A 26,022-nucleotide genomic window follows, 5' to 3' on the forward strand; every position below is an offset into this window, starting at 1 on the left:
TTAATGGTTTCTTTATTTCTGCTAATATTCTTCCAACCTCTTCATCTGTCTGCCCTTTTATCATATTTTGACAAATTGTAAATGGCTAATTGGGTTGTAAAAATGGATCATACAAACTCAGTAATGGATTAAACTGCCAGAAGGATGAATACCTATCTACCTGGCCAAAGTTCCGAGACTGGAAGATGGACTACAAAGATAATTTCACTTCCTTGGAATGATATGCCTTACGATTATTTTACAGGAATGATGGTCGGGATATCGGAACTTTACGACTTTCATTTTTGAGTAACTGAGAGGCGTATTAATCATCAATAAATCAGTATCACACAAATGTACGCTGATAGCCAAGCCATTGAAAGAAGTTTGGAACGGTATATTTAATTAATTCTAACAAATAATATTAAATTAGCTTTAGATTTTCTTCACAATCCGTGGCGCCCTATTGACTGAGGCGAACAAGACGACAGGCTCACTCATCTCATTTACAAGACAAATGAGATGAGTGAGCCTGTCGTCTTGTTCGCCTCAGTCAATAGGGCGCCACGGATTGTGAAGAAAATCTAAAGCTAATTTAATATTATTTGTTAGAATTAATTAAATATACCGTTCCAAACTTCTTTCAATGGCTTGGCTATCAGCGTACATTTGTGTGATACTGATTTATTGATGATTAATACGCCTCTCAGTTACTCAAAAATGAAAGTCGTAAAGTTCCGATATCCCGACCATCATTCCTGTAAAATAATCGTAAGGCATATCATTCCAAGGAAGTGAAATTATCTTTGTAGTCCATCTTCCAGTCTCGGAACTTTGGCCAGGTAGATAGGTATTCATCCTTCTGGCAGTTTAATCCATTACTGAGTTTGTATGATCCATTTTTACAACCCAATTAGCCATTTACAATTTGTCAAAATATGATAAAAGGGCAGACAGATGAAGAGGTTGGAAGAATATTAGCAGAAATAAAGAAACCATTAACCAAAATACAAATATTTAAGTATCTGTTTAGTAGGGCTCACTACTAGAGTGATGATTTGAGTGGGAGGATTTGCTCTACTAAAATAATTATTTTTCGTTTTAAAATATCATAATCGGTCACTCCTCGGTGGAAAAATTAGACATATATTTTATTCAATTGAAATTTGCAAAATTGTTATTTTTTATGAGTAGCACCCGTCGACGATACGCTATTTTCCTAGTTACAGGTGTAGTAACTACAATTATACATATTAAATAAAATAAAATTCCACACCATATAGTGTTTATTTAACTGATATAAAAAAGTTTACATTTAGTTTGGTTCGTTCTCAAATGAGGCTATTATTACGTACAAATGTAAGCCGGAATGCGTATACTGAAAGCATTGATATGTGCTGAATATTGAGTCATGTGGTTGTGACGTCATCAGCAACTTTGAAGGCAACCATTGTTAAATACCTGTTGGCTGTTTAGTATATATCTGTGTTGCCCTACTGATTAGTAGTTTTTTTGTTTGTGGGATTAATAAATTTTTTGTAAGGAATATGGATTATCTTTATGTTTATCAGATATGATAGTATTACATTGTCACTTTTTTTTCTTTTTTCATATTTTTGACAGGAGTTCTATCTATTAATTAGTTTTAACAGTTTTGTTTCGTCTTGTCATTCTGTGAACAGACTCAGCAATTGATTTAATTACTTTCTAATACTTAGGGTGTTCCTCAAATCTGTAATAATTACTTAATGATTCATCATTATTCTGTAGATTATAATCATGGACAACAACGCCGGAGGATCAAGATATTCGAATTCGAAAATTCAAGAGACCCAGGCTAAAGTTGATGAGGTAATTAAAGTTTTTGACACTCTTTAAATGTTCTTATTTTAAGATAATAATGAGGTGTTTGTACTGTTATCAGCTGGCAACTTGTGATTTGATAATGGGTAAGTTTCTTATTATTACCATTGTTGCATTTCGATTACCATGAATTAATCTAGCTTGTCTATATTGCTCTGGTGATTTTGATTGTAGTTATATCATTGTATTGTGTCCTCAAGGAAAAATACGTTTGTAATCATGACTAATGGTACTTCAGATGATTTTATTCAAATTTCATTTTATGAAAATGTTAATCCAATCTGAAAAACCCTGTTCCATTTTCTCTATAAAATAGCCGTGTTTTGACAACAATATTTAAATGGAAACACGTTTGAATATATGTTAATATTTTTAGAAAATTTAATTCATTTAATGTATTTTTAGCAGCATTAATAAATAGATTTTATGTGCATTGGCATATAGTTGTTATTATGTTTTATGTTTAATTACAACCCTATCATGGTGACAATTATAATGAACTGTTCTGATGATTATAGCCCTATTACTGTATTAAAGTATTACTTACTAGTTTTACTTTAATGCATCATTTTTATTTTAAATTTCTAGATATGATGTTGAGCATTACCTGTATAAATTGATTCATGAGCTGAATATGTATTCATAACGTATGTAACAATTTTCATATAGTTCAGGACACGCCAAATAATGTCTGACTCATTTTGTTTTATTAATGATGCATCAAATACAATGTTATTCCAATTTTTATAGCAATACTAACATTGAATTCACTTTTAGTTTTTTGGAGTAATAGTTTAATATTCATTATATAATAAAACATACAATATAATAAAAAAAGTAGCATAAGTACAACAAGATTCTATCCATTGATTCAATTATAAGTTCCATTTTTAGATAGATATGTTGTTAAAATTAGTCTTATTGAAATAATTTAGATTTTTTTTATGCAGTATGTTATTGAAATATTTTTTATTGATTTTAATATAACAAAATAACTTGGTTGAAAATGATTTGTCATTAAAAATGGAACTCTGTTGGTTTCATTATGTTTCTTGATAATAGTGCAGGATCTATTTCATCCCTTTATTTGACATCTAAGATAGTCTTAAGTTCACTATATTCTCCCAAGTAATATCTGTTACTTAAACATTTTGTTTGTGGAAATTCACCTAAAACGTTTTATGTTTACCAACTTTATGAATTTACTGATTTCCTTAATTTAAAAATAGCATATTAATTATTTCTATTTAATGTTGTATGTATTGTCTTCTCAGACCTTTTATATATATTTGTATATGAAGCTTAATTAATTTTTTTTCACTGATTCTTTGCATCTTGTAATAAGGTTATTATATATTTGACGTCATATTATGATTTAACATCGTAAAGCAGTATTAGGGGAACCTAAGACTAAATGGAAATTTAAATGATAATGCTTTTCATGTTAATCATTTTATATACTAGTTTAGCCTTTAATAAATTAGCTGCACCTATTCCTGGGAACTAAATAATTCATACCATATTTGTTGTAACAGACATGTTTGATTTAATTTTAATCTCTATTATTGCCTTCCTAAGGTCCTCTTAATAATTTAGTTTTGTTTAAACTTTTATATCATTTAGAGATTAATAATCCATTTCAACAAAAAGTAAATATTATTACAATAGCATGTGCGAAAAACACGTTCTCAGCTAACTTGTATAATAATAATAAGTAATATGTCATTACTTTTCTATAATTAACAAGTATTAAATAAGCAATGTATTAATTATTTGATCTTACAGGTTGTTGGGATTATGAGACTAAATGTAGAAAAGGTTATAGAAAGAGACCAGAAGCTGTCGGAACTGGATGACAGAGCTGGTATGTACTGAGTATTTGGTTGATTCTACAAGATTATCTCCTCTTTTTATTTTAGTTGAAAGTCACCAAACAAAAGTAGTATTATAGAAGTTAAATATCTGTGTAATTTTCTGCAGCTTAATATTTTGGTACTACTTCATAAGTGCTTGGCAGGGATAACAGCTGTTCAAAGCTCACTCTCCTTTTATTATACATGGAGCTACAAGGTAGCTGAGTGTATGCAAAAGGATGCGTTATTGACTGATCTCTAAACTGAAATTTGTTCACTTACTCTAATATTTTTTGAAGTTATCTCAAATTGTTTTTTAAAGAGACAGATTTTTACTATTGTTTGTATTACTATCTGTGCGTTTTTATATGTATGGAGATTGGGATGTTGGCTTCTGTAATTACTACTAGCTTTGTTTATTCTTGGATCTTGTGTTGAAAATTAAGTGTTTTTGATATCTGTCCAACTCGTACTTTTAACACAACACTTGGAGTTTTTCTCTTTAACATGCATAATTAACAGCTGTATTAATTTTTGGTATTTTAATATTTAATACAGCCACTAAGAAGTGTTTTATGTTTTTTTTTGTTTTAGCTCAATTTCTATTTGTTTATATACATATATTTGTGCGTGTAAATCTCTTGCTACCTCTGGAGCAATGGACCACCACTAATTTTAGCCTCTGATGCTATTAGGAGCTAATTTATTTACTTCATTCCATTGCCGTCCCAAGTGGTTCACCTCTCATCACCAATCTCTTATACTATAGCGTCTTCTTTGCTTCTGAGCATCTTGTACCTAATCTACTTCCATTTCCTTGAGGTTACTCTTCTGCATCAGTTATTTATTGGAAATAATTTCGGACCAATGGATGTCTAGTATTCTCCTCAGGCATCTATGTACAAATTCTCTAAGTTTTTTTGGTATTTATTTTTTTAAGGATGAGAAGATGGTTGAGGATGCAGAAAGTAATTATTCACAAATAAGTAAAACATATTTATTTGTGCTTATGTTTCGTCCTGAATTTCAGATCTTCATCAGGACTGAAAATAAAAAACAAGATAAGACCATATCTCAGAGGAAAAGATAAGAGAAAAAGATTATATATATCAAACAGACTAAAAACAGTGTAACTAGCTATTTAAGTAGATAGCTGATGATGCTACTTTAATATAGATGTATAATATTGTAAAGATAAGAATAGTATTCAACAATGTGTGACAGAAAAAAGTATAGTTGATAAAATGGCAACAAAGGTAACTCATACTAAATTAAAGATGAGATAATAAATATTGAATTTTTTTAATATATCTGGAAAATAATTTTAAATTCAATGAGTAAACTTAATAAAAATTGAAATTGAAGTTAACGTAATGGAATTAGTGAAAGAAAACATACATGATATAAAGGGCAAAAGGTGTACTGTAAGAAATAAAGTAAATTCAGATTAAAAGGAAAAGTGAATTGGGGAAGAATAAAAGAGAGACAATGGAACATGATCAGAAGAAAGAAGAAATTTAAAATAAATAAAGGCACATACTGACCCATGCGGAGCGACCATAGAGAATGAATATGGATCCAAAAAGCTGTGCAAACTAATAACAGTTCTAACGTCTTAGTGGAAATTTTAACATATTTTTAGTTGAGCCAAGTGAAATGGTATATTTAACTAAGTATAAAGGAATGTATTCAATAAAAGAGTAGAAATGGTACTGAATGCTTATTTAGTAAATTACAAAATGATTATTATAGACAAAAGGATATGTGAAAAGTAAAAAAGTGTGGGAGATTAGAAATATATCTAGTAATAAGAAGTTGCTATTAGAAAATTAAAAAATGGTTAACTATGAAAATATATAATTTAGTAATAGAGAGTAGGTAATGGAGAATCGAAACTATCAATGATTCTCTCGCCCACACTTCTGCATTTCCTTTTGTATCCACATATGTTCTTAATGTTTCCACTTTTTCTTCTATTGCAATCTGAGAAGTATTACATGGTAGAAAAAGCTGCGAGATTAAATAATGTAATCAACAATCCATAAGTTGTTTATGAACATTTTGATTTAACAAAAGGTGAATTATCATTGTGCATATATTGTAACTGACAATTTTTAGGTGTATAAAAATGTAAATGTGCCATTTCTTCTCCCCTCCTTGAGAAAGTAAGGAAAAGTTTGATTTTAAAACCCAATTTCGAGTCAATAAATCTACTATTCCATTGCAAATTGAACATTTCTTTAAAAGTTAGTTATTATATGGTTAAAATTTAACATTCATTCCTTTGTTTATAATTAAAGTATTTAGTAATATTCACTGTTGTCTTTTGTGGTTAAATAAAAATTAATTATTGTAATTATTTGATTTTCAGATGCACTTCAAATGGGTGCTTCGCAATTTGAACGACGAGCCCATCAGCTCAAAAGGAACATGTGGTTGAAAAATATGAAGGTAATATTTCTTGTTTCAATTTGTATGTTGATTACATTAGGTTCTATAAGTATTGTCTTTGCTATACTTACTGTTGTGTTGCCATTTAACGTTATTAGGTGTTAATAATCTAAATAAGTAATTCCCTATAGTTTATTTAAAAATTTTCTTATATTATATTGTAAATTTTTTTCTGGTTTTCATTGATTTTCTCCAAAATACATTAAATGACGGACGTACTCTGTTTTCTTTTCTGCATATAAGTGATTCACAGAAACTATAGATATGGGTTTCGGACTACTTGGCAAAGTATTATGATGTGTTGCCAAATACTCTTGACTCCCTCCATCTGTCACAGCCATTATGTTAAGTTTTCACTATCAGAGTATAGTGTCAAGTAGCATTAAAGACCTTGTAGTCTTACAAGATAATTTCATTGCTCGTATGGAATTAACTTGATATCCTAAAACAGCTTGCTAAGGGCAACTAGCTTATGTCTGATAAGGGTATGTTTTAGTGAACTCTGGGACAAATGGGAATCAGGGGAAATGAGATAGCTGATGAACTAGCAAGAAAGGACTCATGAACAGCATTAATAGATCCTGAACCATACTGTATTGTATTAAAGTTATTATTAAGGAAATTGAATCCTGAGAAACAGAAGGATGGATATATATTGGTCTTGAAAACCTGGGATGAAACAATCAAAATTCTTCATAAATTTCTCAAAGAATAAAGCAAAATTTTATCTAAACCTGTCAAGTAATGAGTTGAGAATAAGAAAAGATCTCATGGGCCATTTTGCATTAAAATATCATCTCAAGAAGTTGAGGATAGTGAAAAGTTCCTTGTATCATCTGTGCTTAGAGGATGAAGAAAAGGCTGATTATATCCAATGTGTATGTGAACCCCTTGCCTTTTACAGATTATAATTTTCGATTCAGGTAATAATTAAATTTCTTTAAGATATTACTAAAATTAACTCAAAAGGCCTAGTAAGCTTCAAATCCGTATGGGATTTCTAGACAATTAAGGAATAATTCAAAAAAAGATGCAATTGGGTCCAGATATGGTTTCCTTTCCCTTTTGTATAATAATAATTCTGTTTTCACTATCCCTCTCTACCCTTGTTGCTATGATTAAATATAAACTTATATTATTATGGGTTAAAACCTATACTATTATTATTATTAACGCTTTAATTATATCAAAGCTGCTGACTTTCACTTTCTTTGTTCAATTAAGAGTTGATCAGATTCTTCTATTAGAAGTTGAAGCCACAATTCACTTCAATACAAATCCATTTATTTTATAGTGTCAAATTATACCACGATAGTCAACCAGCTTCTTGTGTATAGGTGAGTACAAGGCCACATACCTTGTTGGACTAGTGCATGGGGAACTACTGCTTTTTCGCCTATTTAACATTAATGTTCAAAGGCAAGTTATATCCAAATAATACTACATGGCATTAGGTGGGTGGGGTGAAAGTCCTATTTAACACTTCTATTAAATGGTCCATTGGCAACATGTCATGCTTAAGACATACTCTTAACAGCTGATGCCAGAATGTTGATGTTTTGTTGCTACAAAATTTTTTTTATATCTGGAATGGAGGAGCTGTGTTAAAGTTCGATTTTGGCATTTTGTATTTAGGTTTTTGCCAGCCTTGGACCATGTTTTTTGTCAAAAAGAGATCAGTTACATAGTAAAGTTCGAAATAACTATGTGTTGACTGCATAGTGTTAATATTTTTAACCAATATTTTATTTTATTTATTTATAATAATGAAAATATCATTTATCAAGTCTCTATTTCAAAATTTTGTTGATGTATGCCATAATTTAGGTAATGAATATCTAATGATCAGCTTCAACTGTTATGTTTCTTATGTATTAAAATTTTTTTCAGCATTGAATTCTATTACTTACGTATTTAATTCTGTTTTTGTTTACAGATGTACCTTATTATGGGAGGAATTGGTGCTGTCTTACTAATCATAATAATAGGTAAGTCATTTTGAATGGGAATCGAAAAATTCTCACTGTCTGTCCCTAATTCTTTGTTTTACAGTATCTGTGTTGCATTTGTTTCAGTTCCTTTTTTCCTTCTTTTTTCCTTCTTATTTTCTTGTCTTTATTAACTGAATGTTATTCCATGATACTTTATTTCAGTGGCATAACATCATATTCATGGCTGTTTTCAAGTTGTATCGATTGGACTACCTTTGAAATGAAAGAATTTTTAATATATTTGTAAGTAAAGGAAAATTGTTTTTAAAAGTGTTAAATGAAGTCATTTACCGGTTTACATTAAAAAAAAAAAAAAAAAAAAATAGAAAACTTAATTATCATCTCCTTTATTTTTACTTTTCTATTAACTCATTTTTAAATACTTTGTTTTTTACCTTATAAACTTATTAATATATATTTTTTGCTAAGCTTTGTTTACTTAATTAATTAATTGTTCCTTATATAACAATTCCTGATGTTTAATTTATTGTTAGGTTGAATTGAATGTATTATTACTTTGTTTGTTATCAAAGTTTAATTAATGAGTTGGTTTTGGTTTATAGTTGTGAAATTAATGACAATTATTAAAACAATTTACTTTGCTGAGTATTGCCCATTCTATTAAGTTGTGTCAGCTAAAGCACAAACATACAATATTTTAAGTAATAACTTTTTAGATATGATTATGTTTTACAATTAGTCTATTACAGAAATGCAAAAGTCAAACCTCTTAGTCTCTCTTTGGAAAGTTCGGTTGTTTAGAATGCATCACTAGCATATAATAATAATATGCTGAATACCTAAACTTATTTGGCTAAATTTAAAAGTCGGTATTATTATTTGAAATGAAATCTGTTTTCATTGCTTTAAGATTTTATTTTTAAAAAATAAAGTTTCATATTAGTACAAAAATATGAGAAATAGTTTTGAGTTAGTGATGTCAAGGTGTCTCCTACTTCTGATAGATACTAACTCTAATATAAGAATATTTTTAACCTGATTTTCGAAGTTCTTGTCATTGCATCAGAAACTTTCCACACCTCACACTAGCATGAATATTCAACAGCTGTTTAAACACTGTGTATTCCAATAGTTTATTACAGCTTGTATAATACAATCAAATTTATTTCCATCAAAAATTTATAATAAGGAATCATAAGCTTATCACTTTGTCTCATGCAAAAACCATGTCAAGAACCGTGTGATGTATTTCCCTAGTACATCGCTCAGGGTCTTGGACCTCCACATTCTGTTGTGCCTAAAAAAAATAAAAAATCACTACTGAGTACATGCTTTAAAAAGAAATTAAATTAAATTCTATCAATTAAAAGTTATATTTTTATCAACGGTGATTTGCCAACATAAAGATTTATCATGATTTCTAAAACTGTTTTTTGGTCAGACAGATAACAGTTGTCTTTAAAAAAATAAATTAAATTACTAACCATTCTTAATTGTAATGATGAGGCCATATTATTGTGGCCATATTATCCTTCTGATAGAGAATATGTTTTATCAAATGATATAAGTTGATAACAGCCAACAAATTGTGTCGATCAAGGAATAGATCTTGATGACTTGCTGTTTTGTCTGTATTTATTCAGTGTAAAATTCAGCAAATGTAAAGTTTTAGTATAAAAAGGATTTACTTGAGAAGATCTGAAATGTTGCATAGTTTTCTTATGACCATATGCTTTAGATCATGAAAAATCTAACAGTTAGTTGTATTTGTTTTTAGTACGACAGAGAACTACAACGTTGTTCAGTGGAAACATTTAAAAATTAAAGGCACACAGCCAAATTATGTTTTTCAATCGAGCTAATAGGCTTTAGAGGTTTGACATTATTGGCCAAATCATTTCCGCTTAGCTATGGTACATTTCAATTACTTAATAAAAGACTCAGATGCTTGTGTTTTGTTGTAGTCAATAAATTTAAATTATTGATATTTATATAAACCATTTTAGAGGGGCTTAGTTGTTTTGTCTCTATCCCCTCTAATTTAGCTGGAATAATGTAATTACAGTTTTTTGTAGTATTAAAGACATTCCTTAACACTAACCAATTTTGGGTGCTTTGTTGTAATTCTTAATAAAAATATTTATTTATTTTAACAAAATTTTCTTTTATATCCTTTCCTGAAATTAACTTAGTATCGTTAGCCTGCATGAACAATTAAATCAGGGACTTTTACTAACATTTTGTTTTTTTCACTAATGGTTTATTTAAAAATGGATGTGATAAAAACATCATCGAAGTAAGCTATCAGACCATTCCAAGGATTTTAATTTTCACTTGGAATTTATTATCTTAACATTGGGCCTAATTTTTAATTTAACCTAAAGTTGATCACCAATGAATGCATAATTGAAAAAAAAAATAATAGAAATACATGGGGATAGTGAACATATATTAAAATATTTATATTTTATAATTTCATATTTTTCAATCTATGACTACTGTTTCAGGTACTAGTGTAAAAAATATGCTCCAGCGGCAATAACTTCTAAACTTACTTATACAGAATGGTAAAAGTAGTACCAGAAGTCGATAGCTTTGATCTAATTAAAATTTTAATAATAATAGTATAAGTAGGAATTTTGAAGTTGCCGCCACTTGGGCTTGTTTTGATCACTTTTCAAGTTTTATTATAGGGATTATTGTCAAAAAGTTTATTTTTTTAAATTTCATTTCAGTGGTATAGATTCTAAGTGAATGGGTACAAGTGACAATTTTGCAAATAAGTGTTTTCTGTGTTTGTTATGCTATCTGTCTGTGCCTGATTCAAATTTGTTCTTCAGTATTAAATACATTTTAAATTCTCTATAATTAACTGATAAATGATAATTTAACAATTAGTCAATGCTGAAGCATAAATTTGGTTCATGCAGAAATATATAAAAAACAAGTTTTTGAAATTGTTAAAAGCTGGTATTCCATAAATAAATAATATTTACGAAGTAAAGTTATGTTTGGATTGGATAATCTCATGTTTATGGCATATTGAAGCATAATTATCAAAAACCTTATGTTGTTTTACATGTCAGGCTGGTATTTTTTCTGTTTAAGTGTATTTTTTTTTAACTTGCTAACATTGCTACTTGGAGATCCCTCATCCACCACTGCTTCTGTCTTCTATGGGTGTTAGCTGGCATCTGTGTTCTGGCCATGTCATTTATGAGTGTGTTAGTGTGCCTTAGTAATTTGTCATGGAATTGTTTGTGGTGTCTTTTAACAGTGGGCATTTGAAGGCCAGTAGATAAAGTTATGTTGCCGATTTAAAGGTTCTCTTGCTATTGTTCTGAAAGTTTTTGGCTGAAAGATGTGAAGTTTGTTATTAGGAATCTTGTCAGCTGTTCCAAATAACTGTGATCCATAGGTCCAAATAAGTTTTAGTTAGGTTTTATTTTTGAAGTGAAACTTCTTTACCGATGTTATTCACTTAGAAAAAATATATATATATTTATACAGGAGTAAATTGATTTCATGATGCAAGAAATGAAATGGAAGTGGTAAGGAGGGATGGCAACGCTGGATATGTTTTATTTTATTTTGTAATGAGGCAACAGGAGAGGATGTGACTCAATTTGCCCGGCACTGCTTGTATCGGGTGATTAAGTCCTATTGAGTGAGCTCCTCTAACCTGCTTTTTTGTTACAATATAAAACATTTTCCTGCTAAAATTAACTTAGGAAATGGCTGTTCTACTCTAATTATTGTTATTTTTCGGGAACTATTTTCTGTCTTAAGCTTGATAATTATTTATTAAATTTTAAACATTATTTCATTTCCAAGAAGTTTCACTTCTGTCAGCCAGCCCAGATTTTTCAAATTATTTTTTATTATATTTCGCTGTAGTTTCTTAAATTTCGAAGTCAGTTTAGTACTCATGGTTCAAGTGTTGGTTGGATCTTTTAGGTAAAACTAATTTTAGAGAAATGTTGAGGTATTTAGAGAAGACGAGAACAACATGGTTTTTCTTGTTCCAGAATAGGTAGCTACGTTATTATCTGATATATTTATTGCTATAGTTTAGTGTACATTGGCTTCTCAGTAATTACCAACAGATAAAGATGGTGTTCACCTTTCATTCTGGATGAACATTGTATTTTAAGTATATTATCATAGAATATTATCTTTATGTACTTACCTTTATGATTCAATACTAATATAATGCCATCAGAGCAAATGATTTAATTATCCTATATTTCTTAAGCAGTCATCATTAAATAACATTTACTTCATAGTATGATAGCTGAAACAGTTTTCATAAATACATTGATGCATCAGATTTAGCTGTTCAGAATATACATGTACATTTAAAGGTAAATTTTAAACGCATTGCAATAAGAATTGAATGCTCTTCATTTTATTCTGAAGTATTAGGTCAATTTTACTTCAAGTTTATTAATTTTCGAAAACCATATTTGCTTGTTTGTTCACTGATATATATATGCTTGTAGACAGATCTTTGTATCTAATTTCAGTAATGCTATAATAAGTCAACTGTGTGTTCTACATGTGCTTATTAAAAAATTGACTTTTAATTCATTTAACTTTCATGTGTATTGTCTATAGATTTTAAAAACCCATGAAGATTCATATTTCTTTTTTAATAACTTAATAGTAGGTGGAAAATGATTTTGGAATAAATTATTGGTAGTAAACTATTTGAAAAATTATTATTTTTTTTACAATTAATTACTAAAGATAAGCTTTGGAATGATTTAGACAGAGATAGGGAGCTTATATATTCTTGAGTACTATTTATAAGTAATATAAATTTGTATTGGGGTGTGTGCTCATATCCTACATTAATACCAGAGATGAGTGGTCCGATCATAAAATGACCAGTCTTTGTGCTGAGCTATCGATAAGATGATTATAAAGTGCATTAACTCAGTTAACTGAATTACCACTGAACTGGGTGGCAAAAAACTTCTTTTTCATCTGCCCTCTGAAATTGGCTTAATAGTTTGGCTGAAACACAGCCTGTGATGATAGGCAAATATTGTGTTGTTTCTATAAGGTTCCTGAACAAAAAGTAAATATTTTCCGTTTATAGAAGTTTGATATGTATGAATCAAGATTGCTGTGTTGCTTTGATTGAGGCACAATTAAAAAAAAAGTTTTAATTTCATTATTTATTGGATATATTTTAAAGGTAGCTGGATAGACTGGAGTAAATTTCATTGGGTTCTCCCAGACAAAGCAAATTAGCTTTATCAAACCATATTTGAAATGTATAACACTGATTCTAATTAAAATGCATACTCGTTTATACAACCTAGAACTAGTTTTCTTCATATATGGAAAATGCAGCAGAACTCCAGGTGATCCCTTTGTATCTTCCACTCTAATATTCGTACATTAAATCAATAAAGCATTATATTTTATTATACTTAGTACATAATAAATATATAGCAGTCAGCTAGATTGAGGAGCAGGTAAAGTATTACATGCACAGGTGATGTACTTATATATCATAGAACTTTTTTCATTTAAGAGAATTTTTTTTTATGAGTATTTTATTTATAGCAGTTTTCATTTATTCAATTTTTTTTTCCTTCAAATCGTTCTAATTTAAAAAAAAATATTTTTGTCTAGTTTGGATTTCAAGCTCATTTGGTGAAAGTTCTCAATGAAGATATGAAAATGTTGACTTCGGGAGCAGCATCTATTTTAGATTTAATAAAATATATTTCCCCACTTCCGTTACTTACATCCGCTCCTATCTGTGGTAGGATTACATGATTAATAATTATTTTATCCCCGGGAAACGTTGCAATCTGTCAACCATATTTTTTCTTTGTTGCTTTTCTGTAATTTAGAAAATTTATTCCTGCCATACGATTGTTAAGTATTATTTTTAAGATTGATAGCATTAAACATTCAGTTTATGTTTGTATTATTATCCTATTGTGTTGTGCTATTAATTGTTAATTGTAGAGCCTTGTCATTGTTACCCTATAATAAAGGATGTTTTTACTTAAAAAAATGGTCCTTAAATATTACATTACATTTGTGAAATGTATTAATATTGCATACTTAAATCAATTGTGAATTGTTGAATTATTAAAAAAAAAACCTTGTAATTATACTCATTATTTTAGATTTCTTGTTTTAATTATGAAATGTTTAAATATTAGAGAATATTTATTTTTTATCAAGGTTTATTGATTAGTGTGTAAGTATTAAGGATAATTGAAGCTAATGTAGCTAGAATAATGGACAAGCAATTAATTGTAACATGAAACTATTCCTGTCTTCCATTAAAGTTCTTCTAAATAAAAAAAAAAAAAAAGAATAAAATTGATCCATTCCAGTTATTAATCTTGAATTATTTATATTTTTGTTTTATTTTGAACTTGGAAGAGTTAAAAGCTTCTTTTCTTAAACGATTCACATGGTTATGTATTACTTAATAAAATATTTATCTAATTGGTTTTGTAAATATTAAATCCTACATAATTTTTCCTGGTTAATTGATTAATTAATGATGTTAGTTCGTGTATGAATCGAGTGAGTTCAATGTATTTGCTGATAATGTAAGTGGTAATAACCATTCAAAAATTATTCTGTATAATTCATTTTCCTACTGCTTTGCTGCCTAACATACAAAACTTCTAATTTCATATTCTATTCTATCTTGTTTGTTTTGTGCTATTCTATTAATAAAATTAATTTCTTGACGAATATTTTTCTTGTTTTGTTCTAATATATATACTTTATTTTTAGGAAATTTTACTTTTAGTTCAGTTTCAGATCCAATATTTTTTTCTTGTTTGTGCCATAATTCACTGACCCTTGGGTACCTTCAGGGCTATGTTTCATAATGAAAGCTAATTAGGGTAAGTATACCAGTTATTGACAGTTCAATCTTTGTTTTTAAATATTGAGATTTTAGTGTCATGACCTTTTAAGAATGGGTCTCTGTTTTAAACTAAGTCCTCAGCTTACAACTGGCACCAATTTTAAAATGGTTGTTGGATCCAAATTCTTAATATTTAAAAACAAACGTTGACCTGCCAAAAAGTGGTACACTCGCTCTAGTTCATAAATACAAGTATACAAATTACAAAATGCAAGTCATAATACTTTTTGTTTCATAATGGGGATGACTATCAGTAATATAAGAATAAATAAAATAGAAAAGTAACAAATAATTACATATCAGCATTTTATAAGTCAGCGAAATTGTATAAGGTACAAACTAAAACACTATTAATATTAGTTTGTACTTTATTATGAAATGGGGCTCTAATGTTCATTATCTATAACTGTCTTATGCGAGTATAACTCTTGATAAAAAGAATGATTGGAATTGAAGATATGGAACACGAGGACTAATTGGACCAATCCAAATAATGTAATCCCTCTAGTTCAATTTACGAATACAATCAAATTGAAAAACATTCATTATTTCATATAGAATGATATTTTCCCTTAAAATTGTAATTCATGAGTATGTATTGAATAAAATTACAACTTACTTTGATTAGTTGGAAAAAAAAAAAATTCAAGAGAGCAAAAATAATACTGGAGTCACAAAGCTTTTATGACCTCAAAACAGAAACAAACAATTGAAACCAATCATGTCATGGCATATTCATAACAGGTAGAGCCCTACAGTGATAACATAATTACTCTTATTTAAATTCGCTCCTGAGACAAATCAATAGCATTCCACTATATATAATTCTAATCTTTAATTTATTTCAGTTATGCTAAAAACTATTTTATATCTTTAACCCTGTTACCTGGGTAACTGTAAGACTAGTTTTCGAAATTAATTTTAAAAATAAAAATAATTCGCTATATCTTAAAACACATTTATGTTTATTCACACCTCATACAATAATATAGTACCTATTTAAAATGGATATTATGGTTAGACTTCTAGTCATAATTAAAGTATCATATACAATCAAAATAAAGAACTTAGGCTCTCACTGCTTCAAACTATAATAAGTCAGTTGCCAAAACTTTACAAAATGCTACTTAATATATATACATATTTTATTACACACATTTATGTATGTGTTGATTAGATTTTTAGTCTTCTGATATAATAGTTATTATAATTAAATTTTGAATATTGCAATAAAATTTATAATATTCATTAAAGATTAACCTTTATTAAATTGTAAGTTGTTCTTGTCTTAAGATCATGTCATATATCACCAGAGCTCAGAACCTGTGTCTCAGATCTTCATGATTTTTTGTGTATTAAATTATTTCCAACTAATTTTTTGTTTTTCAAGCAGATATGATGATTAACATTTCTTATTTAGTAAGATAACCTGTAGTATCTTACAAGAAGTTTATTATAATTATTTTTAAAATGTAGGTGCTCTAAAACACTCCACAATGGTTGGAAATCCTACCTGTGTCTGAGCCTCAATCTCCTTGAACAATTATGGATCATTAAAAAAAAAAATTCATCAAAGATAGGCTTTCGAAGATTAAGAAATTTAGAACTATTACTTGAGAAGATTGGGAATCTGTTTCCACAAATATAAAAAACAAAAATATTTAATATTTTTTTTTTTATTTTTTAGTTTTGACTGCCGTCAAAATAGCCCTGAAGAAGCCCTGCAACGTGGGGCGAAACGTTGGCTCATTAAAATAGTATATTTCTACTATTTGAGTTTTTCTTGACCGCACCCGGACCATATTCCTTTCAAAAATATTTATAGTTTAAATATGTGAGATGGTTGACCATGGATGAATTATATGAGAAGATTTAACACAAATAAGTTTAAATAACTTATTTAATCTTGCCAACGTTTCGGCCAGAATTTCTAGCCTTCATCATCAGGACTAATTACAAGGTAACAACCAATGAAGGCTAGAAATTCTGGCCGAAATGTTGGCAGATTAAATAAGTTATTACAACTTATTTGTGTTATACTTTGACCGCAACCCCCAACCATATTTTCCTCATATATATTTTGTGAATAAAAATAAAGATGGGCCCTACTGAATACTGGTTCGGGTCTTTTTTCTAAAAAAGGTTTGAAGTATGAATTGGTACCAACTATAAAAAGTAGTTGTTTTCAATGGCTTCCAATGCCTTTTACGCATATTTGTTAAAAATTTAATTGCCATCTTGAATAATTTAACTGTCATTGCTAATATTAGATTTTTTTATTATGGAAATTAAAATATAGTTGATGAGCTGGTAATTCACGTATTTGATTTACTAATAACTGCTTTTTGTTCTAGCTGCATTATCTCTCATAGACCATCTGATGTATATTTCTGATTATTTTTTAATTATATCGTATCAAATTGGTTGTTTTAAAATTAAGGCGTATAGTATGAAATTGTAAGTTATATTTATTTCCCCAAAGTTGTTTTTCTGTTTTAATAGCTATTTTGATATGTTATCAACTTATAAATTACAAAAGTGAAGATTCGTTTTTCGTATTTTTATCATTTTTGTGTATTTACAAGATTACGATGTCATTTTGTAATATATGTATATATTCGTTATTAAAATCTAAGGGAAAGGTAGAAAATTAATTTTATTATAGTGCATAAATAATTAAATAAATTGGTAATAAATTATGTTAATACACCCCTTATTCGTCTTTAGAATTCAATGGTGGGTATTATTTTGGATGGGGGAGAAAGAGGGCTTCATCGCATTGTAGTGTCGTAAAATAGAAGTAAGTTGTCAACACTGTTGGGCTGTTGAACGCCCGGAGTCAACTTGAATTTTGTTTTGTATATTATATAATTTTATATTGTATAAGATACTTTTCGCTCATTTCGTTGTTATTTAATATTATTAGGAAGATAAACCATGGAAGAAGTTCCTAAAATGGATCAGCATGACTTGGAGCACACTTTAGTGAGTTAATTTTTGTAAATATTAGTTAAGTCATTATATTCGTGAATGTTGACAGGTGATTAGATAGGTTAGGAAATTAATTATTTATTTATCGAATGTAACAAATTTATAATTTGATGTAACTTGTTATCCAATCGGTTTGCTTACATAAATACTTTTGAGTATGGATTGACAATATTAAATTGTTAATGTATCTTATGCTTTTTAATTAGTGTTATTATTTCAAGTGTATAAGAAGTGGCCATTTTTTCCAGAACAGTCCATGATTTAGAAAACACGATAGCTCCTATAAATATGGACACAATTTCATTTAGAGTGTAAAATAATTTCATCAGCTCGGGTAAAATAATTAAGACAAAATAAGGGATACATCTAATGCAGGATCTACAGGTTTTCCACTTGCCGCAAAACCAAGACTTGCACTAGATTCTGTTTTCAGAAAATAGAATTAATGGAGTAAATGGAGAAAATTTTCCCCTTTCCTAAGCATTTTTGGAAAATAGATCTCTAAAAAAGCGTTGTTTTTTCTGGTAATTACATTCAATTTACTCTGTTTTAATTAAAAAAAAGAAAATAAGGAAAAGTTAATATTTAGAAACATAAAACATTTATTTTTTGCTTTTTCAAAACCTGAGAATAATTATTTGATTTTAAGAAAAGTTCTTCAATTGTCAAGATTTTTGTTTAATTCAAAAGAATATAGCCTTAATTTAAGGAGAATGATTAACACAGTCTTAGAAAAGAAGAGAACAATACATTTTATTAGATGTGTATGAGTTATTTGGATTGGGTGGTATAAATTTGTGGCTGACCCGCTGAGTGTCGGTTTTTTTTTTAGAACAAATAAAAAGGTACTTGTGCTGCATCCACAGGTTTGTGTTCAATTAGCCTCATTTCAGGACTGTCAACATATAAATATTTGAGCTCTCTCCAATGAAGGTTGAATGTATATGTTTATGTAGTACCATTTATATGAATTTTTATCATCGACTACCTACATTGCTGATATTTGTGCATATTTTCATTTCACCTATCTTTATTTTGTTCTTTTTTGTAATGAAAATAGTGTAAATCGAAAGCAATAACCGACAAAAGTAAAAAAAAAAAAAACAAGCTTGTGGATATCGACGTTTGTTGCTTCATTTGTTTATCAAACATTTGAACAAGTCTTGGATTTGCGGATAGTGGTTAACGTGTAGATCTGCATTATTGATGCAGTTCTTCTCGCAACAAAGATAGTTCTTTTCGAAAGAATCGATACTTTTTATCAGATATTCTCGAAGTATTGATGCTTTTCATCTGATATTCTTTGAGTATCACTACTTTTCATCCGATACGATCGGGCATCGGATATTTCGGTTAAAGTGTTATCAAAATCACTAAATCATGAAATTTTCTGCTTTTAACAAGTTTTCTCCTCTATCAATATAGTCCTCTGGGATAAACAAATTATTCCTGATTGATCTTGCACTAGATTCTGTTTTCCATTTTTTTAAAATAGAATTAATGGAGTACCCCTGCAGTACATGTTTTGTTAGAACTGTTTTATCGTTTACCTTTTTTGATGTTAGAGTGTTAGTCGAAAGTATTAACAAATAAATTGATTATAATAGTGTCTAAAAATGCTTATTTTTTTGAGAGAGTCACTTTCTTATTCCCATATTAGTAATGCGGGATGAGCCTGCTTAATTTATGTTTCAGTGGTTACTATACTTTTGCAGGTTAGAACCACTGATTTAAACGATTAAACTGTCAAAAAACAATTTGAAAAGGTTTCAATTGTCACCGAGTATTCCTTCTCCATTCGAAGATCACGGTTGGGTAGAAAAATATGAATCTGTGGAATCCCAATGCAATCATAATATTACATATTACGTAGCATTAATTACAGATTAAAATATTTCTTTGGACTCAATATTGAACTTTTTAAGAAAATCGGTAAGAAAAAAAATATTACATCGTTTGGCCAAGTAATAATGTATTTGGATAGTTATTACAGTATATGTATTTTTTTGCATTTAGACGTGTATATATACATGTCTAAATATATGCTTAGATATTTTGTGCCCGTTATTCTATAAATAACATTATTAGAATCAATGAGAATGACAAAATTGTTTGTGTTGACAAGGGAGATCATTATAATTTGATTGTCAAGAAGCGTTTCCAAATTAAAAAACATGTTTTTTTTTCGACTTAATTTCTACAAATACTAGTTCAGAAGCTTACCTTGATATGAAATTGCGAAAGGGAAGATATTTCAGGACATTCTCCATTAAAACCAGATGCAGTAGCTGCTATCTCAGTACATATCCCACCAAACACCACATTACATGTACCCATACAACAGTGAAATAAGTTATGAATGATAAATGTGAATAAAGCTGATAACTATACCATTTATGAGCACTCATTTATGTTGCAGAAGTCTCCAAGCACCACGTCACTACCACTTTGCCTTCAATTAGTTTCATTTTAAATGAAACCACTTCAATTATTTTAAAAGTGACAAGTAGTATTTTATATAATAATTCAAATATTTTATTTCGATAATATTTTGTTATTGTTAGCCAAAATTACTGCACTTTAATTTTCATCTTTCGTGAACTACTTTAAAACATTTAGTTACTTGTGTTTTTTAGTGTCTAGAGTATTAAATAACCTATAAATAAACTAATTATAATAAAAAATGTATGTAAAAGTCGTATTTATTACAATTTTAAGAAAAATCAGTGTTTTTTTTAATGCTACTGGTTGTGCTGTTTGCATTTTTGGAACAAGCAAAACATTTTTGAAGATTTTTGTATAAAATTGGAAATTGTTAAATTTTGACTGGATTTCCCAGCTATCCATTTATATTATGAAATATTTTAATTCTAGCAACTCTTTTGGATTTGAACTTTTAATTTACATGTTGATAAGATTCACACTCACAAAAAGAATTTTGTTTCTATTCAAACACAATTTTATGTTTATAAAATACACACTCACAAAAAGAATTTTGTTTCTATTCAAACACAATTTTATGTTTATAAAATCCCAATTTATTAACTTATAAGGTTTTTGTTACTCAACTGACATACTTGACTACAATTTTCACAGTTTGAAGTAAGCCAACTGAATCCCAGCTTTAAATGTTTTCAGGATCGGATCCCCATATCCCCTGATCGAAAAATTGAAAAGTAATTTCTAACAAATGGTAGTCAATGGTCAGAAATCTTCCTAAAGCTTTAACAATTATTTAAAAGTCCAATAATACCAATTAACTGTATTTTCAATTAATGATTGATTTGCATTTACATTCTTAACTTTCAATGTACACACTGATGAGATTAAGAAAATTCTTATTATAAAGAAATGAGTTTATCAGAAAATATTCAACATATTAAAAATATGTTCATTTCAATTCCATCCAATAAATCAATTTTTGACAAGTGGTTTCTATTCTTTTACAGTACCCTTAGAAGGTGAGTCTTTTATTAAAATGCCTAGAATATATCATAATCAGCTAACTGATTATGATGTATCATAACCTGATTTTTTAGTTTATGAGGTAGATGAGGATAAATTAAATATTTTATTTATTTATAATAATTAGGGAGCATGGTAGCCATGGGGTAAAGTGCGTGGCTACTAACTCTAAGGACCCGAGTTAGAATCCGGCTGGGCAGAAAATTGTTTTCTGTTACACTGTAGTCATGAGACAACTCCTGTGGGCCCCAGGCCCCACCCAGCCTCTTAAATTGGGCACCCTTAATTGGGTAAAAATCTGGTGGTTGAGTGTGATTCTGACCAAATCATCTTCTTGCACAACCGTTGGTCAAGTAACAGTACTTCTTTACAAAGTACTGAACCCCTGACCCTTCATGGATTGTAAGGGTACAAATTTAAATTTATAATAATTATGAAAATATGAATATTTAACCTTGAATAAAGTGAGGTGATTGATTCAGTAAGTATTTGTAGATTTTTATTATTTATGCCATGATTTAAGTAATAAATAATGATTAATTTGTATTTTTTAATATATTTTCACATTTTATTAAAACTGTATTACATAAGTTGTTTAATTTTTTTTTTTCAGATATACCTTATTATGGGAGGAATTGGAGCTATTTTCCTAATTATAATGATAGGTATGTAAATTATTTTGAATGGGAATAAAATAATGTTTTACTGGTTTTAATTATTTTTTTACTGTATTTGTTTCAGTTCCCTTTTCCCTTTTTTTATTGTTTTCTGTATTAACTGAATGTTTCATGGGCTGTTTTCAAGCTATATGGGTTAGACTGTCTTTGAAATAAAATAATTTTTTGTATTAGTAAGTAGCCAATTTTATCTTAAACCATTAAAAGTTTTCCTATGTTTGCTTAACACAGATTTACTTTTCCGGTAATTCAATAATTTAAGGCGATAGATTTTCATGGTGTCTCTAAAATAATCCAACTTCATTGTGTCTTCCATCAAGTGTGGCATGTCCCTATTTAAGAATGTCTTTTAATTATTGTATTAATTAAGTGTTGCCTATGCATGTCAAAGCCATGCAATGATCATCTTATTTTAGTTATTTGTTAGTAAATGTGTCTTAAAAATAAATTTTTCCTTGGGAAAAAAATAAATGAGAAACATTAATTAATTTATGTCCATTAGTGTGTGCTCATAACCTTGATCACTAATAAAGGTAGATGTTATTAAACGATAGGCCTTTATACTGAGTGATTGGCTATATCAGTAAAAAAAAGTTAGCTACCTAAACTGAAATACCATTAGAACAGACCAGAGCACTGAAAATTTTTTTCCTTTTAGCTCGTACCAATCCAATTTCTTTGTTTAAATTTTGCCAATTTTTTTGAAAAATAAAAACAAAAAAGAAACTAAATATATTACGATTTTTCACTACAGTGTTACATTGAATAGTGACTTTCATACAGTGTAAAACTATTTTTTAATGAGATACATTCTTATTTCATATTAAATTAAGCTTTATGTCCCCAGAACTGGGTTACTTTTTCTAGGTATGGAGTGTATTTCAGAATTCCAGATCATCCTGTTGTTTCTAAATATTGTATTGCTATTATATATCTATTACCATAACAAACATTTAGGAAATAAATAAAAGAATGTGCCTTGAATAGACTGAAGAATAGGTAAAGTATTGTATCAGAGTATTGCACCCTGGTGCTGATGCATGCGATTTAGGTGTCACCCAACTGTCTCCAGTGAAATATAAGTATGATTCCATTGGAGATGTAAAGTTATTATAGTAAAAGCCAAAGCAAAAATCAGGTGACCTTGAGAAAGCTTCTCATTGTCCGTTAAAGCAAGGAAAGCTAAATTTAGTTTTTTTACATTTGTGTTTAGAGATAGAAGTAATCAGCTATAAAACAAAAGAGTAATTTATAAGTAAGAATAAGTTTGAATGAATCATTTCTCATGGTCACATAAATCTTACTTTCAATTCTACGTTTATAGTTGCTATCTTCCTTAAGACCATCAAGGACTAGATTTTGCAATTTTCAGCTTTACTTTGAATGGTCATCTACAATTTATTTTTTTAAGAGAGTTGGTTATAGGTATCTGCCAGGCATCTGATCCATTTTTTAAAAATTTCTTTAGTGGCTTGCACACTAATTATTTTAAGAAAATTTTAGAAACATTTATTTTATTTATTTTTTAAATTTTAATAATTTGAATGATTCATATATTTCATATTATTGAATTATATTTATATAAATACTTGAGTAACATTATCATTGAAATAACTATAATTTTACTCTTGAATTTTTTGAAATGCCTTTTTAAAAATTTAATCCGATAATTACTCAGTTAATAACTAACAGTTTTTTTTAAAAATTTTATTTTGGTTTGTATTTTATTGTGCAAAAACACTATTTGTTTTTGTTAATGTCATAGCTAACATCAAATATAATATTTATTCTCATTTCTGACTGAAATGGCTAAAGGAGCCAGGAAGATAAATTGTAGAACTGCTTAATGTCAGTTGATCAAAATATTTTAAACAATTTTTTTTAAATTTTTTCACTTTCTTTATACCTGGAAAACAAGTAACTTATTATAAATAAAAGAATAATCGTTAAAAACGGTTTATATTTTGTAGAGGACACATCGCTGCTTTTCTTGAATAATGCTAATTTTATAGGCAAAGCATATAAACATTTTAAATATACATTTTTTCAGATATTAACATCAAACTTTATTCCATTATTCTAATTGTTTGTAGATATTTGTGTCTCTTATAGCTAAATTTACTAAATAAATGTATTGTGCCAGTGCTTTACCCATTTTTCAAGATGTTTCAGTTTTCAAGAAAAAACATCTTCAAATTAACCAAGTTATATTTTCATTATAAACTACACAATATTTAAAGAAAAGTCGAAAAAGAACACAGAAATTACAATAAAAAATGTTCTATGACAAAATTGATCGTAGTTGGTTTAAAAGATCTTAAATTACTAGGGTAAAAAAAATGTTTCAGAATATTGTAGAATGAATAGTAAAATGTCGGGATATGATTGTTATTTACCATACTCTTGCATTTTTCTTTAGACTTAAAAACAATTTTTTGAGTTGACACATGTTAGGTTCATAATTGTTTTGCCACCATACCAGCAAAGCAAACAGTAGGCTTTACTTCTTCAAATTTTTTCTCTACATATTACTTTTTATAAAACTATGAATTGCTGTTGTAAAATTTATGTATTGTTTATTAACATAGCTTTATCATAAATTGATTTTTTTTTTGCTAACACAATTATCACTGCAAAAAATGAAATTAATTCCGCCATTAGTAGCTTTTACTTTGTTTTCTATGAATCTTAGCACAGAACTGCTACTTTCATTAACCCCATGCTCCACTTTGCTTTCCTGCCTTCCTGCCACACATAACAAGTTTTGTCTGTTAATTTCAACTCAAAAACCATAAATTTCATGCCCAAATATGTCACTGTTTATGAAACAAATGCTTCCAACTTGTTACAAAGCCAAATTTTGTCACTGTTCAAGAAAACAATTTAAAAAAAAAAAACTTGAAAATGCTGAAACAACAAAACTTATGCCGTTGTTCAAGAAGGTTGAGTACAGTTTAATATAGGTACATCTGTTTTCTTGTGGAAAATTATAGAAAATGAAGATATGCCATTGTCTATGATGAAACTATTTTATCTATGGAACAAGTTAAGCAAAAAATCTAAAAAACATGTTTGTTTTTTTCAGTTGTGCCACTATTTTAGCAAAGCGGCGACATGTACCCCACGTGCCTAAGTATGTTACGTAATATCAAGTGCCTTTGCCAGGGTTAAAATACAGTATAAACATCAAATAGAACTTTTTTTATTTGAGGAACTAAATTTTTAAATGTTTCATATAGCTGTTTGTTTCATATAAAGCAGTTATTACTTTAATAAAAATGTTTTTGTTTAATTTTGTCACAAAATTTTCGTAATGCTTTAAAAAAATGTTTGTTTAGTTTGGATTTCAAGCTCATTCATTGAAAATTCATAATGAAGTTTTTGCAACAAGAAAATGTTGACTTCAGCAGCAGCGTATATTTTAGATTTTATGAAGTATTATGTTTATTTCCCCTCTTCTGTTTATTTTCTCTGTCATTTATTGTAGGATTATATGATTAGTAATATTTTTATTCCAATGTTAAATAAAATGGAAATGTCAGGCATACTTTTTCAATGTCTCTTTTCTATCATACAGAAAATTTGTTTGTGCCATTTTACTGTTAAGTATTATTATTTTTAAGTTAATTGTAATAATTCTTTTGTTCCTGTTTGTATTATTATCGGATTGTCTTGTGATATTAATTATTGTACCTTTAGTAGATGGTTATATCATCTATTAATATAAATAAAGATAATAGTCATTGAGTTTTATAATATTTTTTTGAAATCTATTAGTATTAAAAACTAAAATCAATTGTAAATTTATAAATTATCAGAAAACCTTGTAATTATATCTTGTAATCATACTTGTTTAAATTATAAAATGTTCAAATATT

At 28.4% G+C, this 26,022-nt stretch overlaps 1 protein-coding gene and 2 long non-coding RNA genes across 5 annotated transcripts; 2 read left to right on the top strand and 1 right to left on the bottom strand.

Moving 5' to 3' along the window:
• Positions 1–1,363: 1,363 nt before the first annotated feature.
• Positions 1,364–14,833, top strand: LOC106677414 (synaptobrevin-1). Of its 2 annotated transcripts, XM_014415341.3 has the most exons (7): positions 1,364–1,517; positions 1,750–1,830; positions 3,628–3,706; positions 6,067–6,146; positions 8,083–8,134; positions 8,300–8,380; positions 13,745–14,833. In XM_014415341.3, the coding sequence occupies exons 2-6, from the start codon at positions 1,759–1,761 to the stop codon at positions 8,305–8,307; spliced, it is 291 nt and encodes a 96-aa protein (XP_014270827.1). In that variant the 5' UTR covers positions 1,364–1,517; positions 1,750–1,758; the 3' UTR covers positions 8,308–8,380; positions 13,745–14,833. The 2 variants fall into 2 exon arrangements, with proteins under 2 accessions (XP_014270827.1, XP_014270826.1); XM_014415340.3 differs by lacking the exon at positions 8,300–8,380 and having other exon boundaries at positions 1,365–1,517.
• Positions 9,218–20,434, bottom strand: LOC106677416 (uncharacterized). Its single transcript, XR_001342591.2, has 3 exons — positions 20,226–20,434; positions 12,288–12,392; positions 9,218–9,395 (listed from the first exon to the last, which is right to left on the bottom strand). It is a non-coding gene; the product is annotated as an uncharacterized lncRNA (long non-coding RNA).
• Positions 17,827–25,798, top strand: LOC106677415 (uncharacterized). Of its 2 annotated transcripts, none has more exons than XR_010842944.1 (4): positions 17,827–17,996; positions 22,081–22,132; positions 22,209–22,317; positions 25,483–25,798. It is a non-coding gene; the product is annotated as an uncharacterized lncRNA (long non-coding RNA). The 2 variants fall into 2 exon arrangements; XR_001342589.2 differs by lacking the exon at positions 25,483–25,798 and adding an exon at positions 25,230–25,476.
• Positions 25,799–26,022: the final 224 nt, after the last annotated feature.

This window comes from Halyomorpha halys, unplaced genomic scaffold (genome assembly GCF_000696795.3).
Source record: "Halyomorpha halys isolate HHAL.00 unplaced genomic scaffold, Hhal_1.1 Scaffold98.1, whole genome shotgun sequence".
Taxonomy (NCBI): Eukaryota; Metazoa; Arthropoda; class Insecta; order Hemiptera; family Pentatomidae; genus Halyomorpha; species Halyomorpha halys.